The sequence below is a fragment of the Macrotis lagotis genome, chromosome 5 (assembly GCF_037893015.1).
Source record: "Macrotis lagotis isolate mMagLag1 chromosome 5, bilby.v1.9.chrom.fasta, whole genome shotgun sequence".
In the NCBI taxonomy this organism is placed as follows: Eukaryota; Metazoa; Chordata; class Mammalia; order Peramelemorphia; family Peramelidae; genus Macrotis; species Macrotis lagotis.
This window is the reverse complement of record NC_133662.1, coordinates 263833457-263848486: the sequence shown is the minus strand read 5'-3', so window position 1 is coordinate 263848486 and position 15030 is coordinate 263833457. Positions and strand designations below refer to the sequence as shown.

At 45.4% G+C, this 15030-nt stretch overlaps 1 protein-coding gene and 1 non-coding gene across 6 annotated transcripts in view; both read right to left on the bottom strand.

The window, feature by feature from the left end:
• Positions 1 to 3416: 3416 nt before the first annotated feature.
• The window catches only part of ATG16L1 (autophagy related 16 like 1), a 32918-nt gene continuing 21304 nt past the window's right edge, over positions 3417 to 15030 (bottom strand). For 2 of the 5 annotated variants that reach the window (XM_074189705.1, XM_074189707.1), the window contains 8 exons: positions 11895 to 11965; positions 11136 to 11207; positions 9402 to 9522; positions 8577 to 8682; positions 7797 to 7946; positions 7602 to 7649; positions 6949 to 7050; positions 3417 to 4994 (listed from right to left, as the gene is read on the bottom strand). In XM_074189705.1, the coding sequence (XP_074045806.1) occupies positions 4901 to 4994; positions 6949 to 7050; positions 7602 to 7649; positions 7797 to 7946; positions 8577 to 8682; positions 9402 to 9522; positions 11136 to 11207; positions 11895 to 11965 (764 nt within the window). In that variant the 3' untranslated portion in view covers positions 3417 to 4900. The remainder of the gene's footprint in view (positions 4995 to 6948; positions 7051 to 7601; positions 7650 to 7796; positions 7947 to 8576; positions 8683 to 9401; positions 9523 to 11135; positions 11208 to 11894; positions 11966 to 15030) is intronic. The other 3 variants (XM_074189708.1, XM_074189709.1, XM_074189706.1) reach the window with 3 other exon arrangements.
• On the bottom strand, positions 10029 to 10303 carry LOC141490336 (small Cajal body-specific RNA 6). The gene has a single exon (XR_012469174.1).

The following is a 15030-nucleotide window of genomic DNA, read 5'->3' as shown; positions in this document are numbered from 1 at the left end:
CTTAAACCCTCAGGCAAGTTCGGTTACTAAAGCCAAGTTTACTAGCACACAGGTGTGACAAGATACATTTTAAAAGTCTTTTTCAAATCTGTAGGAAAGTTGAAGTATGACCCATAACAGTGCTATGAATCTGGGCACATCCATTCCCTCTCCAGTGCTCCAGACAGCTGACCAAGATGGAAATCGCACGGTTATCTATGACGCAAGTTTCCTTGTCAAGATGCTCCTCATAAAGATGAAATCATAGGTCTGGACTACACCTTTCTTTCCCCCATCCCCAGTCCCAACTTCCAAAAAAGTGTGCAATGCCCACATTTGACAAAATCTCACTTCTTTTAAAAAAATTTTTTTTTTAGGATTTTAATTTTTTTTGCTAAATCTCACTTCTACAAAGTTTGAGCTGCTCAGTCCTGAAGGGTCTGAGGTTTTAATAATAACAGAGAGACTTACAGACTCTCTGGTTGGAAGGGATCCATCATCTGATCCAACCCATACCTGACCAGGAATCTCAACAAGTAGTCATCCAGCCCATCTGAAGAGTTCTGGTGAAGGAGCCCAGAGCCTCCTGAGGCCGCCCAGACCACTTAGGGACAGGTCGGGTAGGAGCCTCGGCCAGCCTCTTGGCCACTTCCCTCTCTCACTTCTGTGCTCATCTGCCTCTGTGGATGAGCAGAACCAGCCTCATCCTTCTTCTAAGGGACAAGTATCCAGATAGCCATTACAAAAGGGTCAGGGTAGGGGAAAGGGGTGGTAGGTAAAAGCCTTGGCATGAACACTTGTTTTAATCAATACTCCCTCTATGGCAGTCTTTGGCACCTCCATCCCTCCAACTGCTCTTTCTTGGACCCTCTCCATCTCAGCAGTCTTTCCTAAACCAAAGTATCCCAAGTTCGACTGAATCTTGCAGTCCTTGAAAAACTTAGAACATACTCAGGGCAAGTGAGGTTTTGCCTTGCCTTCCCATTCTATGCTCTAAGATTTCTAGTGCATTCCCCTCTTTTTCTTGGGGTCACCCTAAGGGGACTTTTGGTATGAATCGTGGATTGTCTGAGAACCAGCCTCTGACAGTCTGGGAGGCTGTAGGCCAATGCATTTTTGAGCCAAAGCAACCTGAGTCCATCTACTAAGTTAGAGATGTGACCCACGTTGCTTGAGAACAGTTACAAGCTCTAAAACCAAGTCCTCGATGGGCAGTCTCTAAGTACAAATGAAGGACTGGAAGCTTCTTGTGGCCCACTGCATCCCTCAGTTGGCTACAGCAGATTCAGCAGCTAAGCTCCCAGAGGGCAGAGGTCATTAACAGTGCTTGGAAGCGAACCCTTCCCGGCTTGTTATACGTGGCAGGATGCCTCTTCCACTCTACCTTCCAGCCATCCATCCGACCCCAGCCACTGGCCAGTCTTCCCATACAATCTCCCACCTCTTGCCTAGGGGGCTTTGCCTGGGCTCTCAATGCTTCCACCGCTTTGGACTCCCAGTTCTGTTCAAAGACCAGCCCAAGCTCTTCCCATCCAAGGCCTTCCCTGATGCCCGCCCCCATCCATCTCAGCAGTCTCCTTCCTGAAACATGGTAAACCGAGCACAACTGAATAGTGCAATTCTGAGAAATCAGGCCAAGTGCCAACCACCAATTACTTTGTGCTGACGGGATACATGTTCCATAGACACACACACACACACACACACACACACACAGACACACACTTTCCCTGATAGAAAATAAACTCTTTAAAGGCAGGGATTTGGGCTCATTGCCAAACCCAGCTGCATTTGCTCATACAATATTTACATAAGAGGTGTTTAAAGCAAGCCTGCTGGACCCAGGATTGGAATGAGTTGGAAGGCTCCACACCAGTGTTCTTCCTTTCACTCCAACCTGTCCTCCCATTCACAGTAAGGTTGATGACAAACCAGAAGTGAGCTGCATGGAAGCCACGCTCCAGACCCTTCTTGGGCCCCATCATGGAAGCTCAGTGCCTTTCACCATCTTTTCCCTCTGGGTGGATTACATGGAATAACCACCTTTTTTTAGCCCCTAAAGCCTTGGGAAGCTGCATGACATTGCTCCCCAAGGTCAGAGGAGACACCATAATCTCCAATCACTGGGACTCCTATTTTTGGCCCAGGTTTAGAAAAGATGTGCTTACCAGATGAACAGTAACTGGTTATCCTCCCTCTCTGTGACCATTGGCTGCTTCTAACTCATCTCCTACTGGGCGGTCCTACTGATTTAAAGGGAAAATGGACTTCTTTCTGGACCCAGAAGTCAGAGCAGTTTTTGTGTTCAGCCAGCTCCTTACTGGGGAACCCATGTTAGGAAGACTAGGACATCAGTCCCAATATTAATCGGTGCTTATCTTTCCCTAAGAGTACCAAGTCCTAGTAATGCGCTGTTGGTGGAGCTGTGAACTGATCCTTTCTGGAGAGCAATTTGGAATTAGCATACTCTGTGATCCAGTTAAACCACCACTGAAGAGATCACAAAAAAGGGGAAAAAACCCCACAAGTACAAAAATAGTTATAGCAGCTCTTTTCCTAGTGGCAAAGGAATGGCAATTGGGGGAATGGCTGAGCAAACTGTGGTGTTATGATTGGGATGGGATGATTGTTCTGTAAGAAATCATGAGGGATGGGACTTTAGAATAATCTGGAAAGACTTCATGAGCTGATGCAGAGTGAAGCAGAACCAGAACTTTGTACACGGTATCTGCAACATGGGGTGATGATCAGCTATGAACTTGATCATGTCAGTGGCAAATAACCAGACAATTGTAATGGAGAACGCCATCCGTATTCAGAGAAGGAAGTGGAGTCTCAATGCAGACCAAAGCTTACAATCTTCAATTTTTAAAAACTGTCTTAGGTGCTTTCCCCCTAATGTGTTTTTTCCATTTTGATTTGATTCTTGTCATACAATTAATATGGATCTATGTTTAGCATGATTATACAAATAGAGCCTATATTATTGTTTTCTATTGGGAGAGAAAAATGTAAAATCAAAACCAAGCAAAAAAAAAATGATCATTTAAAACCTACCATTGCTTATTAGTTGGAAAAAAAGGACCGAATCCTCTACAAGAAAGGGGCATTATGTATGAGAAAGACCAAACACCTTAGTTTCAAGTGGATTTTATGACAATATTCTGTGTGAAGGCAGCAAGAACAGAAGTTCAGAATTTCAATCTGGAGATGCCACTGGAAATTGGATTAACCATGTGGAGCTATTAGCCAAGAATCGAAAATGAGTGATAAGAAATCAGGTGGGGCAGCTAGGTGGTGCAGTGGATAGAGCACTGGCCCTGGAGTCAGGTATACCTGAGTTCAAGTGGGGCCTCAGACACTCAATAATTACCTAGCTGTGTGGCCTTGGGCAAGCCACTTAACCCTATTTGCCTTGTAAAAATCTAAAAAAAAAATCAACTTAAGGGGAAAAAAGCTTCTTTCCCTTAAGGATGAAGGGGGGAAAACCAGTACCACAGTAGATACACATGCCATTTTAAAAGCAGAATTTATTTATTTACAATCAAGTTCTCCTGGGCAGTATAATAAAATAAATAAAAGATGCGTTCAGGTCTATTTCATTCGACTCCTTTCCGGAGAGGTCACCTGAATCTTGAATGGGGAGCAGAGTAGTGTGAGGGTGGGCTGAGAACAAGACTGTTGAGAGCATTCCTTTGGTTGAGGACCAGAGCCTTGGAGCCCAAAGGAACCCGAGAGGTGGCATATCTGACATTGCCATCTTGCAGATGAGGCAACTGAAACCCAGACCTTTAAGCCAGCTTTAAGAGATGCTTCCTAAACTGCTGACTGAAGTAGTTCAGGAAGGAAGCAAAATAAAGTGCAAATGAAGGTGACAGTGACAGGCTGCTCAGAAGCCCCTCCAACATAATTGAAATTTGATACACAGGGAAGAGGGGCGAGTCATTGGCATCCCCTCAATCTGTTCTGCCGCATCCCGGGCTCTGAAGACGCATGAGTGCCTCGACTTCCTCCTGTTTCTTTGTCAAGCACCAAAGAGGGATGGCACATGTGCTTGGGAAAGGGCCATGTCCCGGGGAAATACATTCGAGGCTATGATCTCTTGCAAGCTACCAACAACCTAACAGGTGCACACCTGGAGAGGACTGTGGGACAAAGCACCTGCTGGAGAACGGGTAAGCCAGGCTGCTTGCAGCATTAGCACATCCTCCCCCCCGCCTCTTTCAGATTTTCATGGTGTCTCCAATCTCAAGCTTTAGGTCAAACCCATACCCAGGAGACTGTTTCCTACTCCGATTCTCCCAGGTGCAGCAGCTGAAGCAGAATTTGACTTTTTGGAAGGGCAGCAAGAGAAGATCAGAATCAGAGACATGTAAACAAAGACAGACCACCGGACTCTCTCAAACCTGTTCTACCATGATAGAGACACTTGGGGGACCCACCCTCTCCCTATTTCAGGTTTCTCTTAACCCAACACCTGACTTGTTGGACCCCAAAATACTGGGATTTGGGTTAGACCAGAATTGAGAATAATTCCTAACTTTTTAAGGATGGGGAAAGTGCTAAAGGAGAATGAATGCAGATTTTTCAGGACAATCGGCACTGCTGTCCATGAGGGGACTCAGCTGGTGCCGTGTGCTCCATCCCCTGAGGTATGGAAAGTCAAAGCCAGTAGTGTTCTTCATCCAAAACAAAGGCAGGAAAAGGATCCCTTGTGAAATGCCTGCAAGGTCAATTCTTTTCTCAGTATTAATCTTCGAGGCCTCTGAAATTCTGTTCAAAGAATATCAGTTGCTGCATCATGAGAACCCTTGGCGACAAGCCCAGTGGAGTGCCAGCTCTGGGACGAGTGCTCCTTGATCCTGGGTCAGCTCCCCTACAAGGATGGCATTTGAGATTTTCTTCTTCCCATGCCATCCCGTCAGTATTCAGACCACAAAATAGCTTTGTTTCCTTTGTCCACACTGACCACATGAGTGCCAGAAGGTGACCATGCCACTGCATTAACTGAAGAACTGAAAAACAAACCAAAAACGCACCAGGAGACAATAATGAAGAACACTAGGCTTTTGCACAAACAAAATCAATGAGCAGAATAAGAGAAGAAGCTAATTGGGGGAGGGAACTCAAAATTTTGCAATATTTCTGAAAAAGGTCTGATATCCTAAAAGTACAGGAAATAGCTATAAGTGAGTAAGAGTAAGAGTCATTCCTCCATAGACAAATTAAATTCAGACAGTCCTAAGGTTCTACTTCACTACACTGTCAACAGACAGACACATGAACACACCAGTGGTGGAGCTGTGAGTTCACTCAACCATGGCATTCTGCTAAAGTCATTATACTCTTTGACCCCAAAATACCACTACCAGGTCAGAGGCAGAAGGTTCACTAGACACAAGAACCAGCTTCTCACCAAACCATGGTGTGTGAAGGTGATGGCATTTGATCGTACAGGAAGAAGCCACTACAAAGAATACCGAGAAGCCTGGGGAGACTTGTAGGAAGTGAGGTGGGACCTAAGCAGCAGAGGCCCATGCATGGGAACCACAAGAATAGGATGACTTCAGCAAAGTGTTCAATGACCAGACCACTGTGGCTTCTGAGAACAGTCAAGCACACAGTTTGTTTTCTGGGACAGTCAATGTACCTATTTTGCTTGACTATACTTGTCATAAAGGAGAAAAATCATTGAGAAGTGGCAGAACTTTTTTTAAAAGTATGCTTGGAAATTGGATTGATGTCTGAGAAAAAAAAGACTCTTGGGGTCAGGACTTTTAAAAAAAAGGGAAGAATTTATCACTGTCTGTTTTTTTCAAATCTCTGTTCTCTCTCTAAACCTGAGTCTTCAATAAAGGATGCCTGCCAAAAAAGAATGAGGAAGAAACCTGTTAAGAATCAGTCGGTATTTGACCAAAAATGCTAAAGCCTTTCTCTTGGAAGTCTATAGAGATTAATATTATGCCTCTAAAAAGCATGTCAAAGTCACCTGGAAAGAGAAGGGACAAAAGGTACAGGAGTGATGGCCTGAGAAATCCTGAAAGCATTTCTTTTTCAGAATGCATAAAAGAAATGTGAAGAAACTGAGGCTCGAGATTCCAAGTGGAAGCTCCCCATGGCCATTAACTGTGGAAAAGGCCAGCTCCCACAGCTGAGACAGAGCTACCAAAGTGGACCCAGTCAGTTGTGTTACTAACGAAAGTTTGGATAGCAGGGGTCCAAGGACAAGCAAGCTGCCTGTGCCTTGGCTGCTGCCACTCTTATGAACGAGAAGCTAAGAAATCAGACCTTGCCTTTTGAAGCATTTTTATGGGATTTAAAAACATACATGCCATCCTTCGCTGGTAGGCTGTACTCCCTGGGCTGTGGTGGTTAGAAGTCTGGCCAGGGACTGGGTGTCTTCAGGGTGGGGGGTGGGGTTCCCCACTGATAACAGTTTAGATTAGTGTCAAGATCTTTTAATTGTAATGAGAAATTTTTCTTGATCCATCAGTCCCCTCTCCCTAGGATAACTCACAGGATGATAGGCTCCACAGTGAACACATACTGGCTGTCGAGTCAGGAACATCTGGATTCAAATTCCACCTCTGCTACTCTTTAGCAGTGTGACCAAAGAGGAGTCACTTTTCTTTCCTGGTTCTGGCTTCTTCCTCTCAGGTCCCTTTTATCACTGAATCCAATGGGCCTGGGTTAAATGGCTTGCTCAGTCACACAGATAAGAAGCATCTGAGCCAGGATTTGAACCCAGGACCTCAACCTCAAGAGCTCCTGCTCTTTCTACTATCTCTTATTGCCTCAGTTTCTGAATGGAGAGCGATCCCATTCTTTGAGTCTCACTTGAGTTCGGCCTGCCTTGTCTAGGACACCTCAGGGCAGGGGCTGGATGGAGGTAGAGGGTAGGCAGCTGGAAGCCCCGGTCTGCAAGGGCAGGGAAGCTCCCAGGTCTCTAGGCCCAGACCATCATCGTACCTGTGCTGCTTTGAGAGGACCTTCTCCACCTTGCCTGTGAGCACGCTCCAGATGTAGAGAGACCCCTCGGCTGAACCAGCTGCTACATAGCTGCCATCAGGACTGGAGCAGGACACAAGGAGAGGACGCAAGTGTTGGGATGTAAACGAGGTATCCCTTTCCCTCATCCCTCCAAACACACACTGTCACATGCTCTCTGATATCTAACAGCTGGCTTGAGCTTCATGTGTGGATAGGACCCCACAAAGCTGTCAATGCTGCAGGGGATGGGGGAACTGACCTGATAAGGCCAGGTCTTCACCAGGCCAGGGATCTAGTCACCCTGGATGCTGGGCCCTCTGCTCAGCAGCAGAGATACAAGGGCCACAGAGAGGCATTCTAGCACAAGCATTCTACCTCTGTGGATTGCAGGGGAACAGAAGGGCAGTCAAGAGGTAAAGGGAACATGGTGAGTTGGGACAATGAAGGAATTCTGGGCAAACTCTCTGACTACATGTAGTTAAGTGGCCTTAGATTCGGAACTTCTGTTTACTATCCTCCTTGACTCTTGGTATTCCCACAAATCTGGCTGTATTCTCAGCATTAAAGAAAAGACACAGACACCCCAAACTCTGCCCTCTAAGCTGGTGAGGTATGTGGACATCATCACTTACCTGAATACAACTCGGGTCCAATCAGACCCACACTTGAATCCTGGAGCACTGAAATCAAACACATCATTGTAAATATGAAATAGGATCAAAACTCTTTTACATAAAACCCTTTCCCCCCCAAACCCTGATGTGGGAAAACCTTCAAGCCACCAGGGCAGCCTGACAAGGGTTAAAAGTCACCCATCCACAGGTCACCTGAAGGTCTGTTTGACAGCATTAACTCGTAAGTCAATAATTTTTAGGAGATCATCTCGGGAGCAGGTTAAGAGGTCTGTTCTCTCTGGGTTCAAGTCCAGGGCCGTAATCTTCCCCAAGAGTTCCAATTCCCGGATTATACTTTCAGACCTAAGAAAGAGGTGAAGAGTATGAGTAACTTCTTTAATATGAGCGACTATCAAATAGGTCAGGAATCATTCTATTTTCAAGTGGTGCTATTAAGATAAATGGCTAGCCAGGAAAATTTCATGTGAGCTCATGAAGGTACATGGGCGAGGTCCAGCCAGCTGTCCACACCAGCCGCTGGAGGGGTCAATCCAACAGAATTTGCCCCTTTTCTTACTTATTATCCAATTTTCTTTTTCTATCTTCCCACCCTTGGAAGTCAGGAGCACTGCACGGTCTTGTTGGTGCCTCTTGAAGGCAGAGGCCAACAAGACTCTTTCAGAGTCCTGGGCCTTTCAAAGTTATGAACTTTCTAGCTCAAGCTCAAAGTCAGAAAAGTCAACCACCAAATACTGATGGTTGCTACCAAAGTTCTCTTTGTTAGTGACTGGCTTTCTGATGCTCTCCTGAGCTGAGGGCAGTGGGCCAGTCTGAAGGGGCACCATGGTCTTGGACTGGATAAGAGATAAAGGAGGATTGGGGGAAGGGGAGTTGGACATAATCTAATAATGATTTCCTAAGTCACACAATGTCACATGGTCCTAGTTCTCCACAAATCCTCTCCCCTAGGCTCTTAGGCCAGAGTTACTTTACCGTATGTCCCAGAAACGGATTTTCTTGTCAAAATGTCCACTCATTACACACTGTTCTGTGCAGACAATATCGTTGCAACTGGAGCCGGCAAAAACCGTTTTTATACCTGCAAAGGAAAATGGCCCTGACTCACCAAACAGACCCAGTCACCATCACTAGTGTCTAAATTAGAGTGTTTTCAGGTACCAGGTGGTCAGGTGTACCAGGTGCAGGGCAGTCAGGGTGAAAGAGCTGCTGGGACCATCACAATGGAATCATCCTTACTTGCCAAAGAGTGGGGAAGGGGTGAGAGTATGGAACTAGTGGGCTCTGAAAGTTGGTGCCCACAGCCTGGGCCTGCTGCTGACCAGCCATCTGAACACAGACAAGTCAATGAGCTCACCGAGCTTCAATTTCCTCATCTGTAAAATGGGAATCTACAACTCAGGACACACCTTGAGCAATTATTGTGAAGACTGTGTTTTGTTACTTAGAATTTTCTTAGATACTTCATTGAGAAACAGAAACCCTAAATTCTAATTCTAGTCTTAGAAATTAAACCCAGGGGCAGCTAGGTGGCGCAGTGGATACAGCACTGGCCCTGGAGTCAGGAGGGCCTGAGTTCAAATGCGACTTCAGACAATTTCCCAGCTGTGCGGCCTTGGCCAAGTCACTTAACCCCATTGCCTTGTAAAAAAAAAAATGACTGTGTTTTGAGAAGCTTAAAGCCCAGGCACATTTTTATTTTAGAGTATAAAGGTGAACCCGAATGCAGTCTTGAGTGTTAGACTGCTCTAAAGACAGAGAGATGGGTTGACACTGGAGGATGATAAGAAGCTTCCTTACAGACTTTACTGCGCAGATCCCAGAGTTTGAGGGTCCGGTCATGGCTTCCTGAAACAATCCGTGCGTTGTCCAGGAGGAACTTGGCAGACAGGACTTTGCCACTGTGCCCCGTGAGTGTGTGCTGAGGAGAGAGGAGAGGGGAAAGTCAATTACCCCACCTATCTGAAATGCAGCCCAGGAGTTACTCTGGGGACAGGACTAGGGTGGTAGCCAGCTCTTTTGGCTGCTGGAGGAGGCTCGATGACCAGGAGCAGGCTCATCACTCCCTCCCTCTAAGAAAAAAAAGAAACAAAACCAAAAACAAGCAGAGGATGGTTAAAGAATCAAGCAGAATAAAGTTTCAAAGAAATGGCTGGATTCTTTTGGCACTCAAAGAAAGTCAATGACCCATATCAAGCATCAGCATGAAGAAGCAGGCGGCAGTGGTGGGGACTCTACCCACCCACCTCTACCCGGGGACTCACATGGAATGAGGTTACAGAAGAAACTGAGAGCAAAGCACCTGACGTGAGGACATGGCATGGGGTCCCTCCAAAACCAGTCCCCACAGCATCCCATGAGCATTTTTAAACATGCTAAAGAACTGAACATCAGAGGGGAGGTTTCTGGTTCTTTCCTACCCAGAGAGGCCTCAGGTCACAAAGTTCAGATCAGACCCACAGGAGATGTGCTCCTAGCAGCCCTTATTCCTTGCCGATCCCCACTGTTGGACACCAAGCCCAGAGGTACGTTCACTGAATCTCTAGCAAACGCACACACACACCCATGGGTGTCCTGTGATGTCAGCGGGCCTCTGTTCAGTTATGGCACAACTAGAGCTTAAGAGCAAAGAGGCAGCTGGGAATTGGGAGGGGGAGCAATCATCTCGGGGTAATCAGACCTTTTACTATTCATCACTGACCCCTCTTTTACAAAGAACAAGGCTCAAAGAACTCATGACAGAATCCTCCTTTCTATGACACAAGACCCAAGTCCCAAGATTTCTCACTTTTTCTCTGAGAGGTCACAGAACCATCACTACCTTGAAGTCAAGTCCCCCTCCCCTGAGTCTTTGGTCTTACTCGGTTCAAACAGAATGAACATTCCACGAGGCCAGGAGCAGTGTTTGATGTTTTTGGGCCCCCAGGGTTTCACAAGGTGTTTGGTACACCCTAAGAATGTAATAATGCTTGCTGAGTGTTTTAAGTTTTTTTTTGGCAAGGCAATAGGGTTAAGTGACTTGTCCAAGGTCACACAAGCTAGGTAATTATTAAGTGTCTGAGGCCGGAGTTGAACTCAGGTCCTCCTGACCCAAGGGCCAGTGCTCTATCCACTGAGCCACCTAGCTGCTGAGTATTTAAAATCAACTTGAGATACGCTTTTTAAGCTGTATATTAAAACGATGTCCAGAATTGATTTAAGGCCCATCCATGTTCCAAATACAAATTGAAACCATTGACCTGGGTTTTTGAATTTTCCAGGGGTTTTAATCTGAAAACTTAAGTCAGAACTTCTAGATATCAGAGTCAAAAATCTTTGAGACTGGACCTTGGACAAAGAGAAAAAGTACATGTGAATCTAGTTATTAAACAACAATCAATTCTGTAAGATAATAAAAAGGGTAACCTAATCATGGAGAGCTTTCTGGAAAGAAAATAATTTTGCAACCAGCTGGGTTATTTCCCAGTTCCCACAATTGCAGACTAGCTTCAGGAGGGGAGGGGGAAGGCTGGGGGATTGGGGCGGGAGGCTTACCCGTAATCGGTTATCATCCACAGTCCAGATCCTGCTGGCAAAGTCATTTGAAGCTGCCAAGAGATAAGATCCCTGTGGGAAGAAAGACAGCAGGAATCAAGTCCAAGAAGCCCTGGACCCAGAGTCAGCGATAAAGAGGGCGTTTTCTGCTCCCCTCAGCCCAGGCTCCACTCCTCTGGCCTCCCCACTTCACACAAACTGTGTTCCAGACTCATTACCCGAAACTTAGGATACACTTCTTTCCCACAGCTGCTAAAAACCATCTGGAGAACCCCCCCCCCCCCCAAGGCCCAAATAACCCCAGGAAAAAGCCACAGATGAGGAGAAATGATGAAAGACCCAATGCTGTAAGCACATCACCGAGTGGGACATTGAATGGAATGAGGTGAACAGGAGGGACAAGTGAGGGCTGTGTGCTCCAGGAGGTCCCTGGGCTGGCTCCTGCCTCGATCCCCTTTCACGTTCACTGACTGGCTGCAGGCTCTTTTTTAAGGCTCTGCTCTGTCTACTTTGAAAATTCAGCGCCTTAATGATCATTCTAGACCGACAACTCTAAAAATCATTTTCTGTTTGGTTTCAGGTGCTGCCAGAACTGAGCCAATAATTCTACAAATATTTTGTCTGTGATTCTTTTGTGTTAGGATGAAGATGCGAGAGAAACAGCAAAGCTCATCCAATCAGGTTGAAGCACTGATTGGCACAAATAGTTTATCACTTCACATTTTACCACTGGTTCACGGGTGTTAGGTTGATACTTACAGCACTGTCAAATTCAATGCTGGTGATTCCTGCATTACTGCCAGAAAGGGAGCCCTTTGCCTCACATTTGTCTGCGTAAAAAAAGAAAAAGAGATTGTAGATGGGACCTTTGAGGTCAGGCTCAGAGAGACCAATTGTAACAAGGGGCAGAATCAATATCTGAATCCAGAGGCTGACACTCTTTCCAAGGAATCACAACTTCTCCCAAGGCTAATGTGATGACTGACATGAACACTGACACTGGAGATGTTTTCACTTGGGAATCCTGTGCCCGTGCCCAGGCAACTCTAAGATGGAGGGCACAAATCTCTAGGTACAGACGGTTTCCTCCCTCGGTGGTCTGATTAAAGAAAAAAGCCGCCACAGCTAACATAGGCAGACAAAGGACAAGCACAAGCAATTCCAAAGTCCTCAGGACAAACTTCTGATCATAAAGGGCAATGGAAGAGGTGACAAGAGAATTTCACAAATCAATCAATAAGGATCAACGTGGCCTATTTCAATACACTCTGGGGCCATTCTTCTTTGTCTGACTCCAGAGACCAGGGATGGGGCTAGCTGGCTATGTGGAGATCTACCTCAGGTGGAGGCAGAGTCCAAACCTCGACAAACATCCTGGGCACCGACTAAGCTCCTGGTCACTGAGATGCCAAGATGCATCCCAAGGCCTCTCTCGGTTGGGCTTCCTTACAGACAGTTGTGGATCAGAGGATCGAGAGGACAATCCAGATGCTGGGGCCTCCAATGGGCTGGTCAGTCTGAGGAGTCCCACCGTGGGTCATCAGGCCCAGGGCTCAAGAAAGCAGGGTCACCTCCATGTCAAAAGCCAGTACAAATCTAACTGAACTCTGTATTTATTCAGTGCCTCTTCTGGGTAGAGCATGGAACTCAAGCAAGGGTATGTGAGTAAAGATGCTCATTTGTTAGTTGCATTTCCTATCTCAAAAATAGGTTGAGGGGCAGCTAGGTAGTGTAGCGGACAACAGAGCACCAGCCCTGGAGTCAGGAGGACCTGGGTTCAAAACTGGCCTCGGACACTTAATAACTGCCTAGCTGGGTGACCCTGGGCAATTCACTCAACCCCACTGCATTAAATAAAAAAAAAAAAAAATTAAAAATGGGTTGGATGAGATGATCTCAAGTCTATTCCAGCTCTAAATAATTGGACAGGCTTTGGGGCCACCTCAGGAAGCATCGTTTCCTCACGAGTGGTCCTTGTTCAGGTCCTTCTGGGACCCTGGAGGTGCATTTGGACAAAGACTGTGGAAACGTGGCTAAGCTGTGTACGTTAAGGATCTGGGACCTATCGGGGGGAGTGCTTTCATTTGCTGCCATTGATGGCAGGACCCTTCTGTGACCTGGAAAATGGCTGTGGTTGAAAAGTCCATTATCTTGTGGTCAAATTGGTCTTGTTAGGGAAAGTTAGCATATTTGTTTCCTCCATTTCGGGGTTTAGCTGGGCTTCTGCAGAATGAACCCACCTCTTCTATCTGCCAGATCCTGAGGTTCAAAGACAAAGCAGATTGCTCAGCCATTCTCAGTTGTGTGAGACTGGGACCCCATTTAGAGGTTTCTTGGCAGAGATACTGGAGTGTTATGCCATTTCATTCTCCAGCTCATTTTACAATGAGGAATCTGAGGCAAATACAGGGTCACATAGTAAGTGTCCAAGGCTGGATCTGAACTCATGAAGAGGAGTCTTCCTGAATCCCGGCCCTGCTCCTGGACACAGCAAGACAAGCACCTGAGTCCCATTTGAAGTGATCTTGGTGTTTGGTTTTCTTTCAAATGCATTATCTTCACAGATCAGTGAGGGGCATGGACCTTCTTGGATAATAATGCTTCCAGACTACATGGCAGTTCCTGCCTGATGTTAACAATTTTTTACTAAGTAACAGGCCTAAATAAGTTTGGTCACTAAATATAAAAAAAAATTCTAAATCAGATACATCCCCTGACTTTTGCAGAGGTTAAGATGAGCATATTTTCACATTTTTTCAGTACTGATCAGTTTAATTTTTCTTTTTCTTAAAAAAAAAATCTTGTTTCATGAGATGGTTGGAGGGAGGGAGAAAGAATGACACTGGGAGAAATTCAAGTGATTAAAAAACAAGTTATCAACAAAACAATTTTTTTTAAAAAGGAAAAAACTCCATTTTTGCATCTTTGATGTGGTCTCTACTTCTATTTCACAAAATGTTGGTGTAAACACTGAGGAGAAAGGAGAATCCAATGGTTGATTATCTACAACCATCTGCCAGCAAAACACAAACACATTCAACAGTTTTATTTCTGTAGCCTTGAGAAAGTTTTACAATGGATGCAGCAAACCATCATCTGGCAATGAACTGAGAACGATTCAAGGTTCTCTCAACTCTTTCTGAAGGAAGATTTTATAACAAATGTGGGTTAAGCAGAAAACCCCCAAATCCATCCTCTTTTAAATCAGTGGGGTTGTGAGAAGAGATCTCATTGACATCTGCTGTTATCTTTTCATTTTTTTTAAATGAGCAAGCAGCAGCAAAAGGTAGAGCCATCTCTCTTAAAAGAAACGACCAATTTTTGTGGCATTCTGATGAAGTCCCTGGATCCCCTTCTTAGAGCCAAGATTTTAATTGCATAAAACAACAAGATTACAAAGAAAGCCATCACAAGAGAATGTACAAATGTCCTTTTTTTCTCCACCCAGATTCAGAGCCCCTGAAATTGACTCACAGATCCCATGGGAATTAAGAAGCCCTGGACTAAATAAAGCCGAATGCTTAAAAGCTACAGATGCCTGGAAAGGAGAGATCAAAAGAGTGGAGAGGTCACTTTTCTCGCTGCTGTCATTGTTCTCAAAGACTGGCAATACAGCTATCTGTGCTTGGGCATTATTTTCCCCAGAAGTTAAGAGGGAATAAATAGGATTTATATAATTACTATCTAATAAGCCTGACAGGAAGGCCTGGATGCAAATCTCATCTTGGACACACGTGTACTTTGTACCCTTAAATCACTGAGAAACCCTGAGGGTCTTGACTTTCCAGTTTCATTTTTTTTTTGTTAAGCAAAAAATGACCATTCTTGGCCTCTTTGTCTTATTTCTCTATTACCTAGTGCCCTAATTACTGAATGGGTCTCAGTCTAACTATGA